General features: G+C 41.6%; 1 protein-coding gene across 4 annotated transcripts in view; it reads left to right on the top strand.

Annotated features, from left to right (window-relative positions):
• Nrx-IV (neurexin-4) overlaps positions 1-18945 on the top strand; it is a 218170-nt gene that overhangs the window by 160111 nt on the left and 39114 nt on the right. For all 4 annotated transcript variants that reach the window (XM_067101754.1, XM_067101753.1, XM_067101756.1 and 1 more), the window contains one exon: positions 9088-9298. In XM_067101754.1, the coding sequence (XP_066957855.1) occupies positions 9088-9298 (211 nt within the window). The remainder of the gene's footprint in view (positions 1-9087; positions 9299-18945) is intronic.

Raw genomic sequence — 18945 nt, 5'->3', positions numbered from 1 at the left:
GAGCAATTTGTAAGGTTAGGCCGTCTGCACATGAGACCCTTACAGTTTTTCCTCAGGGACTCTTGGGACAGAAGGACCCAAACGGACTCCACGGTCTTCAACATTCCCCCCGACGTCAAGGGGCATCTTTTCTGGTGGAGGTCGCCGGAAAGGCTTTCGGAGGGTCTGGATCTCCTCCCAAGACAACCATCCCTGCAGATGTTCTCAGACGTGTCCAATGTTGGGTGGGGAGCACATCTAGCCAACCTCAGGACGTCAGGAGTGTGGTCGGACGAACAGAAGCAGCTCCACATCAATGTCAAGGAACTGTTGGCCATTCACCTCGCCCTCCAGGAATTTTCGACCCACGTCTCAGGCCAAGCAGTCGCTGTTCACGCCGACAACTCGACGGCTCTAGCCTACATCCAGAAACAGGAGGTACCCATTCCTTCGCCCCTGTTCAAAGCTGCGAGGACCTTCTTCTTTGGGCGGACAGCAACAGGGTGGCCCTGTTCCTCGGTTTGTGCAGGAAAACTGAACATCCTGGCGGACCAACTCAGCCGTCGGAACCAGACTCTCCCCACGGGTGGACCCTGCACCCGCAAGTGTGCCTAGATCTGTGGAATCTGTGGGGCACTCCCATAATAGATCTCTTCGCTACCTCCAAGAACCATCGTCTCCCAGTGTTCTGCTCACCAGTTCCAGACCCACTGACTCACTTGGTGGACGCCATGCTCCTAGACTGGACGAACCTGTTTGCCTATGCCTTCCCTCCTTTCGGGCTCATCAGGCAAGTGATAAACAAAGTGAAATTCCATCAGAAGGTCGAGCTGATCCTTGTTGCCCCGTTCTGGCCAAGGAAGGAGTGGTTCCCGGACTTGCTAGATCTCCTGATAGACTTCCCGAGGCTTCTCCTCAAAAGAAGTCGCCTCAGACAACCCCACCTAATGAAGTTCCACCAGGGATTGTCCACTCTCGCTCTGACAGGCTTAAGACTGTCAGGAAGCTCATCAGAGTGCGAGGTTTTTCAAGCAAGGCTGCAGAGGCTATTGCGAGGTGCAGAAGGGACTCCTCGAGCAAATTATACCAATCCAAGTGGACAGTCTTCAGGAACTGGTGTAGGAAAAATAGTATCTCCTCTTCTTCGACGTCTATAACTCAACTTGCCGATTTTTTCATTTACTTGAGGGATTCAAGAAAATTGATGCCATCAACCATCAAGGGCTACAGAGCTATGCTGTCCTCCGTCTTCTACCATAGGGGGTTAGACCTATCAAATAACCGAGACTTATCAGACCTCCTCAAGTCCTTAGACACAGCTAAGGCCCCAAAACCTGCCCTTGCCTGGAATTTAGATGTAGTTTTGAGGTGGTTAATGTCTCCAAGGTCGAACCTTTAGAAGGTCTTTCTCTTAGAGACCTCACTAAGAAATCCCTTTTTCTGGTTACTTTAGCAACGGCAAAGAGGGTTAGTGAAATACAAGCCATTGACAAGGAAGTGGGTTTTCACAAGGTAATGCTGTTTGCTCGTTCACCTTGAATTTTCTGGCCAAGAACGAGTCTCCTTCCAACCCGTGGCCTCGGTCCTTTACCATTCAGAACCTCTCCGAAGTGGCTGGCCCTCAAGAATTGGAGGCTTCTTTGTGCCCGTTAGAGCTATCAAAACTTTCTTGGCCAGAACGACCAGCATCAGAGGACGTTCCTCTAACCTGTGGTGTTCAGTGAAAGATCCAACCAGACCTTTATCCAAGAATGCTCTGGCTTTCTTCGTCAAGGAACTCATCTTAGAGGCGCACAGGCACATCAACGAAGAGGACGCACGCCTAGTCAAGTCTCATATTCACTGAAGTGCGCTCAATAGCAACTTCAGTGGCCTTTCGTCATAATAAGTCACTTTCGCAGATCACACAGAGCACCTTCTGGAGGTCGAAGTCGGTGTTTGCTTCTCACTACCTTAGGGAGGTTGAAGTTGCGTATCAGGACCTGTTTGCGTTAGGTCCCATATCGGTAGCAGGCTTGGTTTTAGGGGGAACACACTGGGGGGGGTAGGTTCCTTATCTTTCCTTCCCCCTGTGGTTTTATGGTTGCTGAGTTAATGGGAAGCCGGGGGTGCTCAGTTCACCTGGAGTACCCTCCATCCTTGTTGAGCTGCTGAGGGTATAGGGAAGGGGGATGTATTTAACTATTTGTAGGTTAGGCGGTGAGACCCGTTTTTCAGTCTGGTTGCTTTCCAATTGCTCAGGGCAAGAGCAAAAGGAAGTCACCCCTTGTCTCAGTCAGCGGTGTACTTCCCTGACTGCTTGGGTTGTTATGGAGCAGAATGGCTAGCAGTGCTTACGCCCAAGGCCTCTGCAGGTAATGGAGCTTCAACCAGCAGCAGTACCTCCTGCAAAGCCCATCTACCAGGTAAGGTGACTCCTGCCCTTTGTTGGTATGGATCCTTAAGATACCCATGGTTAGAGTTTGTTCCTTTTCTTTTTTTTTTGTGTGTGTAACCTTTCAATAACTGGTACCTCATCCCTGCCCTTCCACCTTAAATGTGGAATCAGCTTTTACAGTGTTTTGTAAGTCATTATAATGAAAATGACATTTTTATGATAAAATGATGTTTCATTATACTTACCAAAACACTGTAATAAAACCTCCTCCTCCCGCAGGGGGAGACGTTATCTCAGGTTTTCACTAATTGTGTATACCGAGAATGAAACTGACCTGGGTTTATGGGTATGTCTCTGCCACGCTACCCCCACCGGCATCCGGTGGGGTTGGGTCTCCCGCCAATTGTATCAGTGTTCCAAACAAAGTTTGAAAATTTATATCTCGGACGTGTCGATTTTAAAGAGATAAAAGCTTTTACAGTGTTTTGGTAAGTATAATGAAACATCATTTTATCATAAAAATGTCATATTTATGGTGAATTTTTGAAAAAAAACTTTTTCCTTACGTCCGCAGTAACTCGGCGGAAAATCTCAGAAAATCTTTCGTCACTTTGTCGTAATTTTCGCACCGTTTTATATTAGGCGTTACATAATGTTTTATATATGACAATGTGCGCAATTTCATGTGAAATACAACAAAAAATAACCCATGATTGTAGCTTTTATCAGTTTTGAAATATTTTCATATAAATCACGATAAGTGCTAAAGTTTCAACCTTCAGTCAACTTTGACTTGATCGAAATGGTCGAAAAACACAATTGTAAGCTAAAACTCTTACATTCTAGTAATATTCAATCAATTACCTTCATTTTGCAACAAATTTGAAGTTTCTAACACAGTATTTCGATTTATGGTGAATTTTTGAAAAAAACTTTTTCCTTACGTCTGCGCACGGTAACTCGGCCGAAAATCTCGGAAATTCTTTCGTCACTTTGTCGTAATGTTTGCACCGTTTTGTATTAGCCGTTACGTAAGTTTTATATATGAAAATACGCACAATTTCATGTAGAATACAACAAAAAATAACTCATGGTTGTAGCTTTTATGAGTTTTGAAATATTTTCATATAAATCACGATAAGTGCCAAAATTTAAACCCACGGTCAACTTTGACTCGACCGAAATGGTAAAAAAATGCAATTGTAAGCTAAAACTCTTGCATTCTAGTAACATTCAATCATTTACCTTCATTTTGCAACAAACAGGAAGTCTCTAGCACAATATTTCGATTTATGGTGAAATTTTGAAAAAACTTTTTCCTTACCTCCGAGTGCGGTAACTCAGCTGAAAATCTCAGAATTTCTTTAGTCACCTTGTAATTTTCGCACCGTTTTCTATTAGGTGTTACATAAAGTGTTATACATGAAAATGTGTGCAATTTCATGTAGAATACAACAAAAAATAACTCATGGTTGTAGCTTTCATCAGTTTTGAAATATTTTCATATAAATCACGATATAGAAAAAATTCTACTTTTGGTCAACTTTAACACGACCAAAATGGTAAAAAAATGCAATTGTAAGCTAAAACACTTACAGTCTAGTAATATTCAATCAATTACCTTCATTTTGCAACAAACGGGAAGTCTCTAGCACAATATTTTGATTTATGGTGAATTTTTGAAAAAAACATTTTTTACATCCGCGCATAATGAATTCATGCATGATTTTGTGATAATATTTTCTCTGTGTTGCTTTGTTCGTTTTACAATTTGTTATATACCAAAATCATCGCAATTTAGTGTACAATACAACGAAAAAAAAAATAACTAGCTTTAACTGTTTTGCTAACAGCACGATTTGTATACAATTATATATGAAATTTTTTTTGCGCTGTCATATATTTCAATATTTATATATGATAATGATATTTTTTTCATTTCTAATGGTTGCATACTAAACTTCAGGTAATGACAAAAAAAAGGAGCCCAAAATGAACTCTTAATCTTGAAAACTAAGCATGCTGTGATTTTTTGAAAAAAACTTTTTTTCCGCTTCGGCGCTAACTCCCGAACGCTGCCTTCATACAGCAGGCACTTTTGTAAATACTGTAGAGGCTCGGCGTTTAAGGGTTAAAGACCCACCTCTTACCACCCCTCATTCTCTTACCTGGGCCAAAAGGTAAACTGAATAGAAATGAATATATACCAACTGGGTGGTTGGTACTTCTGCCCCTACCATTGGTAATTGTTACCATAAGTTTTTTTCAAAAATTCACCATAAATAGAAATATTGTGCTAAAGACTTCCAATTTGTTGGAAAATGAAGGTAAATGATTGAATATTACTAGAATGTAAGAGTTTTAGCTTACAATTGCGTTTTTCTACCATTTCGGTCAAGTCAAAGTTGACTGAAGGTTGAAATTTTTTGTAGTCGACATACGGTACATCCACTCGGCACCCAACAGACAATTTTAGTCGACGTACTATACGCCCAGTCGGCGTTTAAGGGTTAATATAAGCATTGTGAACTTGTAGCAGTGCGTATCATTCCTGCATGACCTGCATACGCTAAGAACCCTAGATGACCTCTGAAAAATGGGTCATATATATACACAGACAGACAGACAGACACGATTTCGCGAGGGGATGTGTACCACATCCCCCTGCGAATAGCTAAAACCAGCAAATACTTAGAACCCTTCTAAAAACACTTAGAACTGCCCATTTTGATAGTTCAAACACACACAAAACATACTAAAAATGCTTATACAGGTATTATCCTACTTACGGTGGGGTTAGGTTCCAAAAAAACCACTGTTTGTTGGAAAAAAAGTAAGAAATACCAAAACGTATATATCTCGAACATAGCTTAGCCAACACTAGGGTATTTGGTACCTTGTACTGTATACATTATATGGTAGCCTAGCCTGCACTATAAAATATACTCTTTACATACACGGTATAATAATTATTAATATCAGCTAATTCTAGAGGTTCATACAAAGTGACCTATGATAATTCAATACAAAGAGAAATTGAATAACAAACAAGAATTAGCTTAGCCTACACTAGGGTATATTGTATACATACACAGTATCATAGCCTACATTATACTGTACTCTATATTAGCATATCGTATTATACAAACGTCACCATAATGAACATGCGTCTTTTCCATGGATCTTTTAAAATGTTATGCCTTAATTCACTGTATCCAATAATATTATATATATTCTTATATTGCTTTTGTATTATAAATTGTGTTCATAGCGATCAGTTTTTGGTTTGGAGATGGTTATGCCCTGTATATTTCGCCACATTTAACTCAGTTCAGAGCGCTTTTCTTGCTTCTACTTAGAGTAAATCAATCTCTAGATTCTAGATACTTTATTTTTAAGGGGCAAGGTTATTTTTCGTTATACGAAGTGTTTTTAAGTCGAAATATTACTAAAATACGTCTTGTTGTGAAATTAATTTATATATTATTTTTTTTTAATAGATGACGATTGACGATGGCCGTTTGGGGGCGTTTGTTTTGTGTAAAAAAAATTCAAGATTCCGTTCACTATTTTCACTTCATAATACGAGCTTTACGTATTTATCGTTTATTGGTGTAAAAATAACAGTAATGTGTTCTTTCATGCCCAGTAGTTTTGATTAAAATACTTTCGCTCCAATTTTAATTACAATCGAGTTTCATCCATGCTGCCGATGCACGATAATTTACAATATAGTCATTAGCAGCTTGAACATTGTTTTCTCAGCTTCAGCTACAACTTGCACTTTAAGTTTAGCAGTATATTTCCTTGACGATCTTTTATCCATACCGTATAAGGGTATACTGTAATGTAAAAATATATCAGTCCTATTCTACTTAACGTCGTTTGTGCCATAACCTACGGTAGTTGTTTATCACTGTACGATGGTTGAAATAGTTAAACAGCTGTTGTTATCCGATTTGGTTATAAGCAAAACAACAGTTTCTTGGTCGGTTGTTTATGGCCGTACGCATTTACGCAAGAGTATAAAGTTACTAACAATACTTTTATCATTCTCTTTTACTTTTTTAACTAGAACATGGGATAAAGAGGTGGAGGAAAAGTTTTCTATTGTAATTTGGTCTCTCTCACTGCCAGGCGAAATTTAAAAATATTTTATAAATAATATTGTCGTATCGGTATTAATTGCTTACCCCATTGCAAAATCGAATTATCGTGAAGTGAATTATCGTAACTTGAGCATTACCTGAGTATTTTAATAGTTTTATCACAAAAAGTGCCTTTGGTCATGAAAATGAGATGAAAATACAGTATTTAGTGAATATTTCTCAGTGAAAAATCTGTGTGTTCTGGACACGAGTTTTGAGAATTTCTTGGTTCCTTCCCTCCAAAATTTTTTGGTGATAAGCTGGATGAGATGTTGCTGTGTCCTGTCTGAGCTTTTAAGAGCTACTTGGAGAGATGAAAACCTTCAGGCTGGGGTGTAGGTCAACCAGGAGATGGTGGATCTGGTCTTTCCATGCAGGTGTCATGAACAGGGATAAGGATCGAACAGTGGATTTAGTCTGTTCTCCATCTCCATGAAACCATTTGGAAGTTGTTATTGTTAATCTTGTATAACAGTCTATGTTTGTGTCTAGTCTTCAAGAGCTGGCTAAACCTCCAATAGCAAAGCCTAACTTAGGCACCAGATCTCATCATAAGTTAGCATGTGGTCAAAATCAAATGCCTAATCCCAAATAGGATAAGCCATAAAGGCTTTGACAGTCCCAAAGTCATTTGGTATTTACTGTTTTTTTTGTGTATATTATAAGAAATATTCTGTTATAGAACTATTGATAATGGAACATAGGTTACAAAACCTGACGTTCATAGGTACTTTAGGCTAGGCTAGTGAACACTAGTGATTTTCAACATAACATACTAATTACACTAAAATAGACAGGGATTTCTAATGCATTGAAGTTGTGGTGTAAGCACGTTAGATAATGTTGCCCTTATATATTCTTTCTATTTTGTTGATTAAAATATTTTTTATGGATTGAAAATCTCAGACATACCTTCTAAACAACTTCAGAAAGTATAACAGTTAGACCTAGGCAATGTCTCCTTAGTAGGGGTTAGGGACAGCTTCCTGTGACAGGTTTAGGGACACAGTTTCATGTTAGGAACACTGTCATGGGACAGGGAAGGACACAGTGTGCTGTGACAGGTTAGGGACATTGTCGTCTGTGACATTTTAGGGTCAAAGTGTGTCCCATCTGTGACATTTTAGGGTCAAAATGCTCCACAAGGTCAGTATGGGTATTGATGTAACCCATTTAATAGGAAAACCATAGTCACAAGTCCTTGTGATGAAACTGCCATTCAATCAGGTTGCTAGGAGCTGTTTATGATTAAGAAAACTTGGACAGATGTGTTATAAGATTAAGAAAACTTGGACATATGTGGTTTGGCTGAGTGATAAAGAGTAGAAATAAAATACATGAGAAACATCCCATTATCAGTATATATTTGTATTTTCCAATGTATATACAATTAATCTAAACCACATGCATATGCCCTGATCTTTTTGTGAAAACACTGTAAGAAAAGACCCACAAATTTGACTGCCTTGAGCTCTTGGGGCTTACAGTAAGTCTTCCCTCTTTGTGGCTGGCACATGAAAACCTCGCAGTCAGCAGCCTAACCCTGGTGGCCATAAAGGATGCCACTCAAAAATGGCTTCAATTGACAGTTCTTGTCTGTGGATCATCCAATGCTGATTTAAGTAGACTGTATTTTATTTAATTTCAGTGGTTGAATGTATTTTATTTAATCTCAGTAGTTGAAATTTTCAGTCACTTTCATATGTTTGAATACAGGTTTGCTTAAAATTTCCAAACTATTCATTTGGTATGTAGGTAAAAAACAGTTTGTGTGTCACCTATTTTGTACCCTGAGTTTTACCCTGAGACTATTATTAACCCAAGTTAAAGCCCTTTACAGGGTTGAACACGATTATTAAGTGGACTTTACATCCACTATACACATAATTAAATTAAGTAACTTAAATAACCACTAACAACATTTTAAAAATGGCATGTCTCCTTGTTCTTACTGGAGTGTATTCAAATGGATGATATCTTCCTCCTGTCCATTTGATTTGGTAGCTAGGAAAGACCCATAGGTTTGTAGATGGGTCACCTTTTCTCCGAACTGGAAATGAGATGGAATTTATAACATTGCCTTCATATCAAGAATTTAAATTTATATCAATATGTGAATACTTAAAATGACAGGCAGTAACGAAAGAACTTAACTCTTTCTTATTACAGTTATGCTTAGCTGAGTATATGTCTTATGTTAGAATTTGTGCAGATTTTTAAGGAGCCAAATGGGATATCAATTATGAAGCAGTTTCAGTTAGAAATGCTGACAATTGAAATTAAGTCCTTGCCTTCTATACAGACTTTCATTGTTTTGTAGGCAGAAAAAAGTTTTCAGATTTATATTATGTAAATTGTCTTGTGATATAACTCTACTGGTAATTAAATTTTGTTTATTTAGTATGTGCTAGGTCATGATACTAAATATAAAACATTTCCTTTTTGTAGGGAGGAAAAGTTTTCATATTTGTATTGTTGTACATTATCTAGTGATATCATCTCTATTGGTAATACAGGTATTCTTTTGTATATTTAGTATGTGTTAGATCATGATACTAAACATGAAACACTCTTTTCTCTTAGGTTGATAACTATGAGCCTGTGTCATGGATATTTGATGTTAAGGGATCAGCTGATGCTCAGTTTAATAATATACAATATGTATATATTGGCAAGAATGAGAGCATGGCTGAAGGATTTGTCGGCTGCATATCCCGTGTTGAATTTGATGATATCTACCCGCTCAAGTTCTACTTCCAGGTGGACCGCCCATCAAGTGTCACTGCAGAATCAAGTAAGTACCTTTTCATAATTTCTAATATAGGGAATACTATTTTGAAGAGTTTTGTAAGATTCAGGACTATGGTGCTACTTGCTTCCAAGGACTAGTATAGCTTATGAGAAAGGTACTTGACAGTCTTTGGATTTTTTCTTGAGACTGGACATTAGGTAATTATTTGTTGGCACATACTAAAATCAGTGAGCACATGGTAAATGAAGAGGCATAAATGTGTTTACCACAACACAGATCATTTTACATATATATATTTTTTCTATCAAGGTTTTACATAGATATTTTTTCTATCAAGGTGTTTGATTATAGTAGGAATTTTTTGTGAGAAATTAAGTAACAAACATTCAGAGATCATTAGATATTCTGAAAGGAACCTGAAACAGATGAACAAGATGGCACTGCCTCCACCCTCCTGGGGTGGGGGAACCTTCCCACCCAAGAAAGAGGGGAAAGCATGAGGAATTATATCTCCTGACCCCTCTCCCAAAACTTCCAGGGACAAAGCAATGGAAGATGGGAAGGGGTCATATCTTCCAAGGAAGAAGCAACTGGAGGAGGTCTGGACAAGGGAGAACCAGAACAATGAGGAGCTTGAGAAACATCCATTGAAGGAGGAGAGAACCTTTCCCATGATAGCGTCTCTGACTTCCTCTTATGTTGCTTCTTATTGACAAAGATCTCGGGAGACCACTCAGGGCAAGGGTTAGTTATGTTACAAGAATTAGATCTGCATCTACTACAAGTAGAATGGGGATAGGTCTCAAAGGAAGCAAGAAAACATAAACTAGGGTAGTTTGCTACACTGGGACATTTCCTCTGAGGCTTAAGGGAATGCTTAGATGAATTTTGGGACTGCATTACCAAAGCCAAAAGATATGCACACAAAACACACAATACAGGGTGTTTTGAAATTAGAGCCCCCCTCTACAGCATAAACTAAAATTGATATGGACAAAATCAAAAGTAATTCAGAACAGATATTTATTTAAGTTTCTCTGAGTATTTAATATTTTGTGTGGCCTCCATCTGCCTGTACCGCAGCCTGCATTCTTGAGGGGTATGATTTCAGCAAATCGCAAAAAAACCTGAGACTCAAACTCCCATTTCCCTGAGCACTTCAGTCACCTCTCTTTGCAGGTCGTCGAGGCTTGGTATACCATCATAGTTCACTGTGTGCGCTTCAACACGATCTTTTAAGATACTACCAATGTTTTCACACACATTAAGGTCAGGGGAGATACCTGGAAATTCACTTGGCGAGAAGAAATTGATACCACTGTTTCGAAGCAGCTCCTGTGTCTGAAGAGCCTTGAAACATGGTGCCTTATCATGCAAAAATGTGACTTCTTCAACAGATAACACATTTTCAGGATCTTTGAGGAAAGGAAATACTCCACCAGTAAGCACAGTTTCTCTGAAGTATTCACCATTCCATGACTCCTTTTTCTTTGATGATCCACATTAACTGTTTGGCTGTGAAACAGAGAAAAATTCCCAAACATTCAGGAAATTTCTCAACTTGGCGATAGCGCACGTCATCGCAGATATCATCCAACTTTGCAGCCTAGATGATATCATTTTTATGATTTGGCTTCCTGACTGTGTAAATAAAGAATTCATCTGATGCGGCAACATGGAGAAAGTCAGCTTCATCCTAATCTGTAAGAAATGAACCACAAAACCATGCACGGTCTTCTCTCTCTTGCTGAGTGATGTTGGGCTTTCTGATAACATGAAATGGCTTGATACCAGATTTTTTCAACTCATGATATACAGCACTATAATTTCTCTTCTTTCCCCTTTTTGTTTCTAGTTCAAGCACCAATTTACGTAAAGACTTTCTTGGTCTACCCACTGCCTCAGCTGTGATGTCTTTTGACTCCTGAGAAAGGACTTCAGGCCTTCCAGGATTCTCACTCTTTTCGCGATGACAGTCATATGGATTTTTGTTCCAGTTTATTTTAACAAAGGATTCATCTCTTTTAATGTATTTAGCTATCCAGGAACGTGAAATTAAGGATGCACCAGCATCCCTGGCCTCTCTGAAGGTTATAGCCCGGATTCGGTCAATCCACCTGATTTCCTCTGAGTCGTTAGCCATGGCTGTAGCTAACTCCGTCACTCAGTCTGAAAATACAAGAAATGTAAAATGAAAAATAGCGTAATAGAAACTTAAAATAATGTACTTGGAGATAGGCTATAGCTGAAAACTTCATAACTTTCCATTTGTTCTGTGGAGGGGGGGCTCTAATTTCGAAACACCCGGTATATCACTAAATACAAAAATCTCAAACCAAGAAAACACGGGCAAGGAAGGAAAAACCGGCTTTAGGGAGGAGAGCGAAAAGTACGTCCTTCTTGGAAGGTGGTAAGAAGAAAACTTAATACGTCACAGGGTTGGAGATTAGGTCGCTGTCTGTTTCCTCCCTCATCCCTGTGACTGATGCCAGATGCCACCAATTCCTTGAATAAACAGCTCATATTGTTTTTTACTGGTCTCCAGCTGGCACCAGAAGATTTTTCTAAATGTTAAGACTGCAGGTTTGTTAGCTATGAAAAATATGAATTAATAAAAAAAAATTTGTCATATTGCAGATGCTATATAATTCTGTTTTGGCATGGTTGTCACTTAAAATTTTAGAAGGAACAGTGTTGCTATTACAAAGGCATAGGATTGTGTACATTGGTACATTGATATCTTTAGGGGGAAGTATTCATGTAAATGCCAAGAAAGTTCTTCACTTATGTAATTAGATTTTTGTCATTCATGTGGAAATATTCTGCACATAACCCAGCCTTCATATTTACAGTGGCTGGCATCTACTGTTGGTAATGTTTGGTTTAATTTTATTTACACTCCACTGTAGTGGTGCAGGGGATAAGTTTTTCCAGTTTGCCGTTTGGTCCCAGCAACATTATTTTCTGCCTTATACTTTTTTCCCCATTACTATGATGTCTTTGTACTAGATGTCTATTTTCAGCAATCTTGCAAGAACAAATATTGATGATGATAATTTAAACCACATGACCATTAGTAGAGGATGCTTACAGTTTGTTATGTACAAAATGTAAGCACTGCTTAAGGTTACTTACATCATTTGTTCCTTAGTGTCCAGGTTAACTATGTTGTTTTTTATTTTAATGGGTTTCTGTTGGTCTTATCCAGCTTATCTGTAGTGGGAACTATCTTCACCTTTTAGTCAAGGAATTTTACTTTGGGTGACCCCACCAAGGATTTTTTGTTCATACGCAGAACAAACCTTTGGTCTTAACATTAGGATAAATCTTCTAGCACCAGCTGGAAACCAGTTTAAAAACAATAAAAAATCTTAATAAAAAAATCATGTATGCAAGGAATCTGTGGCATCTGGCATCTGATGCATAGACGAGGTGGAAGCGGGTCAGAGACCCAGCTGGAACCTTGTGACGCATTCGGTCTTTCTTCAACTGCCATGGAGAGCGGACATTCACTTTTGCTCTCCTTTCCCTAAGCCTGTGATACCTTCCTACTGGTTGTGTTGTGTTTTTGGGTGTCTGTGTGTGTTTCATGGTGTTATCATGCATTCCACTAATCAACCTAAGAGCGCCAACGCATGTGTCCTTGTGTTCGAGGGTTCTCATGTTCCTGCTTCCTGACTTCTGAGATAGACCCCCATTCTTCTTGCATTAGGTGCCATTCTAATTTTTGTAATATCACTGGTCCGTGCCCAGAATGTCATTCCTAGCCTGTTGTGCAGTGGTAGAATTTGTAGAAGAAGAGGGAACACAAAGGAAGTCAGAGCTTCCATCTTGGGAGGGATTTCTTCCTCCTCAAGTGGACGCTTCTGGTCCCCCTTCTTCCAGGCCTATTCCATCTGCTTCATCATCCACCGATGCCTTTTCTCCTTCCTTTTTTTCCAATGATTCGTCTTTGGAAGCACCGGGAATTGGTCAAGGTGATTTTATGTATCATGCTGCCCCGTCTCTCTCGGGAGGGCATATTTCCCCTTCGGGAAGAGAGGGGGCAGCGCCATCTTGTTCCTTTGTTTCAGATTCTGATGCGAAAAAGATGTCGTCTGTTTGGGCATCCTTAGGCTTACCTGGGTGTACCCTCTCTGGATGGCCTGTCATCGCATTTTGTCTCTTCACGCTTACCAGTGTCGGCTCCCCTTGAAGTTTCCCCACCTCCCAGCCTTCATTTCTTTGGTTCTTGTGTGATGCCACCTAGTAGGACGCCTTCGTTACTAACTTCGCATCATCCTGGCTTGCCTTTACCTGCAGCAATTCCATTGGCCCTGGGTCAGACTCCTACTCCCGTGATGTCACTCCTTGTATCGACAGTATCTGTGATGTCATTTCCTCCGACTGCTGCCATGACGTAATCTTCTGCAGTTGCCGATCCTTCGGAGGCGTTTGTTCAGACTATGGTGGACAGACTGGACTCTTGTCTTTCAAGAGAGGTATGGCAGTCCTTCTGTCAAGAAAAGGCATAGGCTTCTGTCTTCTTCTTCTTCGTCCTCGTCATCTTTGTCTCCCCCTACTCTTGCTCAAGTTGGACTTCCAAGGATTGAAGACTTTGTTGCTTTGCTGTTAGAGAAGCCCAGGACTTTCATCAGCTGCTTCCCGCGGACGTGTGTCTCCAATTCACGTACGTGGACGTAGTCACGTCAGTGTTCCTGTGGTTGGTGTTCATTGCTCTGCAACCCCTCAGAAGTCAGCTTCAGTCATTCATTCTTCTCCTCCTCCTCGTTCTCTGCAAGTTCGGTGGAAAGATGATAAGGCTCCGATAAAGAAGTCGAAAGTGGTGGACTCCCCCGTTAGAAGTCCAGTTGTTCCAAGGCCTACAAGACGTTCTCCTTCGAGAATCAGGGTTTCCGTGATGATAGGAACGGACGTTTAGCTTACCACGAACGTGCTTCTAGAACCGTCCATGGATCTGATAATGACTGGTTCTGCGGCTCCCAAGAAGCTGAAATGTTCCGTGTCATTCACCTAGAAGGATCCACGTATATCGTTCATCTTCCTGAATCCGTGGATGTGACTCACCTAGGCCTAGTTCTCGTGCTTTGGTTTCTCGCTCTCCTGTAAGGGATTGTGTACGTCATTCGTCTTCGTGCGCCTGCGTACGTAACTCTTCTGGCCCAAGAGCTGAGGCATTGCTGTGTTCCTATGTTCGTGGATGTGACTCGTCGTTGACAAGGGATAGCCTATGTCTGTCAAGTGATCGGGATCCTTCTCTTCCGTCTACCTCAGGGCGTCAGCCTCCTGTGCATGAAGCAGAGGATGGGGAGAGCCGAATAGTTTCTTGCTTCCTACAGGGAAGTTATTAATCTCATTCGTGAGTTCAACAATCTCTCTGAGAGGTCTGAGGCTCCTTCTTCAATGACTCCTACGGGCATAGAAGCTTTACTTGGACCGAAGAAGGATGTAAGAACTTCTTTTGATTTACCTGTTCTCTGGGCTTGCTACTTCAATCTTAAAGCATGTGAATTCTTTGGTTTCGGGACGGGATAATTCTCTGGTTCCAACAGATCTTTTAAGCTTCTTCCCCCTCCTCTGATTTGTCTTATGAAGTATTACTCAACAAGTCACGCATCTCTGTTGAGTAGACAGCTCAATTCTGATGTCATTCGCTTGAAGCCTGGGTTAACACTAGATCAGGTTAGGGCTGACAGTCCTTCTTTAAGCTTTCAGGAAGCATCTACCTTGGAGTTGACTGCCTCTTCTGCCTTTCAGACTGTCACATGGCTAGATTTGTGGTCTTCAGCGATAACTAGGATTTCTTCATCCTGTTGTGTAGGAGTTTCATTCGAAAGTTCATCTTTCATTAGGTTACTACAATCGGGTGTTAAGGCCATATCATACCTAGGCCAGTTGAATGCTAATTTATGGGCCAACTTCATTCTGAGGAGAAGGGATGCAGCCCTCTCTAAGGTAGCTAAATCAGTTGATGCGGACTCTTTGCTTTCCTTGTGGCATGGAGATCTCCTAGGATCCCAGCTTCCCCTGCTTACAGAACAAATGGAAGCTGCAATTATCAGACATTGGGCCGACACTAATGATCGTCTTGCCCAACAGGCAGTGGCTAAAGTCTTCATCTCAGTCTCACCCGTCTGCTCCAAAGCAGAGTAGGCAGTCTCCTCCCAGGAAGTCTTTTAAGACTTGCGGCTTCAACCAAGGTTTCCCAGCCGACTCCAGCACCAAGGAAGCAGCCTCAGCAACATCCCTGTCAGTCTCGTCCTTTGAAACCAGGGATGGGGAGTAGGGTCAAAGACAGGGGAGGATGATGATAGATTGGGGGCCACACCCCACCTGTTGCCACTGGTGGGGGTTGCCTGGTGAGCCACGGGGCTACATGGCAGAAGCAAGGAGTGGAACCGTGAGTAGTAGATGTCCTGTGGGTAGGTTTATCTACTTCCTTTCGACTTCCCTCTTCCTCTCTCCAATCGACCTCTCCTACACCTGAATTACACCCAAGGCTCTCCGAATCACTTAGCTCTACAAGAGGAAGTGAAGAAAATGATGGTGTAAAGGGTGGTGGAAAAGGTAGTTTGTCTTTCTCTTGGGTTCTACAGTCGAGTTTTCCTGGTACCAAAAGCCTCTGGTGATTGGAGACCAGTGATAGATCTCTCAACAATGAACCTTTTCGTCAGAAAGACGAAGTTCAGAATTGAGACTCCCCAGACAGTCTTATCAGCCGTAAGGGACAACGACTTCATGTTGACCGTAGACTTGAAGGACGCCTACTTTCAGAGCCCTATTTACCCTTCATCCAGGAAGTTCCTCCGCTTCAGTCTTGGGGTGCAAGTGTTCCAGTACAGGGTCCTTGGCTTTGGACTGACAACAGCTCCACAAATGTTCACAAGAGTCTTTACCCTGGTTTCAACACGGGCTCATGCTCAGGGGATTCACCTGTTGAGATATCTCGACAATTGGTTAGTCATAGTAAGTTCCCAGGAAAGGCAGATTCAGGACAGGGACCGTCTTCTCCAGTTTTGTCACAACCTAGGTATTGTGATAAATCTGGAAAAATCCAATCTTCCCAGCCAGAGGATTCTGTACCTGGGAATGGTGATAAACACAGCCATGTCGAGAGTTTTCCTGTCGGACCAGAGGATAGAGGGGTTCAGGGCAGTTGCTCACTCCTTCCTTACGAAGAAGGAGCAACCAGCTCACCAGTGGCAAGTAATTCTGGGCCTCTTGACTTCTCTGGAGAAGCTGGTCACTCATGGGTGCTTCATATTTAGTCAGTGGAGACTAAAGGAATTTTGGTCCCCAGCAGGAGACTCCCCTCAGCTCCAGGTTCCTCTGTCGGCAGAGGTAAGATGCGACCTCCTGTGGTGGTTGGATGACCAGAGCCCAACAGTGGGAGGTCCTGTTCATTCGCCCCCTCTGGATCTTCTCCTGTTCTTGGACACATCCTCCGTAGGACTGGGGTGCTTATCTGGAAGAGCTCCTGACTTTGGGGGTGTGGAGTGCTCAGGGCAAGTGGCTCCACATCAACATGTGGGAGTTGAAAGCTGCCTTCCTGGATCTTCTGGAGTTTCAGGAGAGGGTAGTAGGTCACTCCATCATGTGAACAAACGGGGGTCTGGTGTCATGCCAGCTTTGCTTGCTGATGGTTGAATTGCACCAGTGGGCTACCGACAACTTGGTGGAACTTATGGCCAGGTACATTCTGGGCAAAAGGAATGTAGTGGCCGACAAACTAAATAGTCTGGAACAAGTTCTAGGTATGGAGTGGTCTCTGCATCAGGACATGGCGGACAGGATGTTTTATCTATGGGGAAGACCTTTATTGGACCTCTTTGCTACAAGATTCAGCAGAAAGCTAGAGGCCTATTGTTCGGTGTTCCTGATCTGTTTGCTGTGGCAGAGGACACCCTTCAACATCCTTGGGACAACCTGGAAGTTTATGCCTTCCCTCCATTCTGTCTGATCCGTCATGTCCTCAACAGAGTGATGAGTTCCAAGAATCTCAGGATGACCCTAGTAGCTCCTTTGTGGCCCCAAGCAGGGTGATTCCCGGATCTTCCGTCTCTGCTCTTAGCAGTGCTGAGAGAGATTCCCCCTTGGCACGATCTTCTCTGCCAACCTCATGTAGAGAGGTACCACCAGTTGGTATGGTCCCTGTCTCTTCACGGCTGGAGGTTATCCAGTATCTTACGAGCAAGAGGTTTTTCTTGCAGAGCAGCAACTCAGATGTCCGGCTACCTCAGGAGATCTTCATTGACCATGTATCAGGGCAAGTGGGCCGTCTACTTTGATTGGTGTCATTGACAGGGTTTCTCTCCACTTGGAACTTCTGTTCAACAGATAGTGGATTTCCTAATCTATCTCAGAACACAGAAGAACCTTTCTGTTTCTGCTGCCTAGGACTACAGGGCTGCTTTAGGATTAGTACTCTGTCTGAAAGATGTGGACATGACTTCATCCTGGGAAATCTCTATGTTGTTCAAGAGCTTTGAGCAGTCTTGTTCTCTTAGGGAACTCAAGCCTCCTACAAGGGACCTAACTGGTGCTGAATAGTCTCACTCAAGCTCCATTTGAGCCACTGCATCAATTGTCAAACAGAGATCTGACTTTGAAAACAGTTTTTCTCCTGGCCTTGGCTTCCTCGAAGAAAGTTGGTGAGCTCCATGGTCTAAATTATGACATTAAACACACCAAGGGTTGGGAATCTATGGCTTTCGAATTTGTCCTGGAATTTGTGGCTAAGACTCAAAATCCCTCAGTTCACTATGACAGATTTGCCTCATTCTCCATTCCTTCCCATAGGGATTTTGTTAGCAGCGATCCTCAGGAGTTACTGCTTTGCCCCGTCAAAACACTGTGTTGCTATCTGAAAAGGACTCATCACCTAAGACCTAGGTGCCGTAGACTTTTTGTAGCACAGGCTGAGCCAAAAAGAAGTGCCCAGGAGTACAGTTTTGTTTTGGCTGCATGAGGTAATCAGGCGAGCCTATGAAGAACTGGTCTGTTCATAGGATTTTGAATGCTGGTTCTTGGCTTTGTCAGACTACATTCACTTCCTTCTACCTGAAGGACATTGCCCACAGGTCCTTGGACACTTTTTCCTTGGGTCCAGTGGTGGCTGCTCAACAAGTTGTGTAGCTCATCCAGTGCCCCTGGCGGGACCGTGTGTATCTTGCCTAAGATGATAGTGTGGAAGAGAGAATGAATGAGATGACTGGTCTCTCTTCTTTCCCTTTTTCCTTTCTCCTCCACCTTTGGGTGGTTTTGAAGAATCAGACACATCATACACTGGAACTGGCTTGATACAGGTGAGTGTTGCAGCCATATTGTTACAGCATTTTTATGTTACATACAACATACAAATTTGCTTCTTAGTAGCCTGTACTTCTCTCTCTGGCAAGGGGAGTGAGAAGCGGTGACAAGCCTATTACCTGTGGCTGGCATGGTTTTTTGCTTGAACAGATATAGTTCTCTTTGACTTCCATATACAGTAAACCCTCCGTATTCGTGTTCTCACGATTCGCAGACTCGCGTATTCGTGGATTTCTCTGTGGAACGTATCTACCCATTACTTAAGGAAAATTTGCCCATTCATGGTATTTTTCACTGAGAAATATTCACTAATTACTGTATTTTCATATAATTTTCATGACTAAATGCACTTTTTGTGATAAAACTATTAAAATACTCAG

This window comes from Macrobrachium rosenbergii, chromosome 58 (assembly GCF_040412425.1).
Source record: "Macrobrachium rosenbergii isolate ZJJX-2024 chromosome 58, ASM4041242v1, whole genome shotgun sequence".
Lineage (NCBI taxonomy): Eukaryota > Metazoa > Arthropoda > Malacostraca > Decapoda > Palaemonidae > Macrobrachium > Macrobrachium rosenbergii.
The sequence above is the reverse complement of the archived record's forward strand: the minus strand, read 5'-3'. Positions and strand labels throughout refer to the sequence as shown.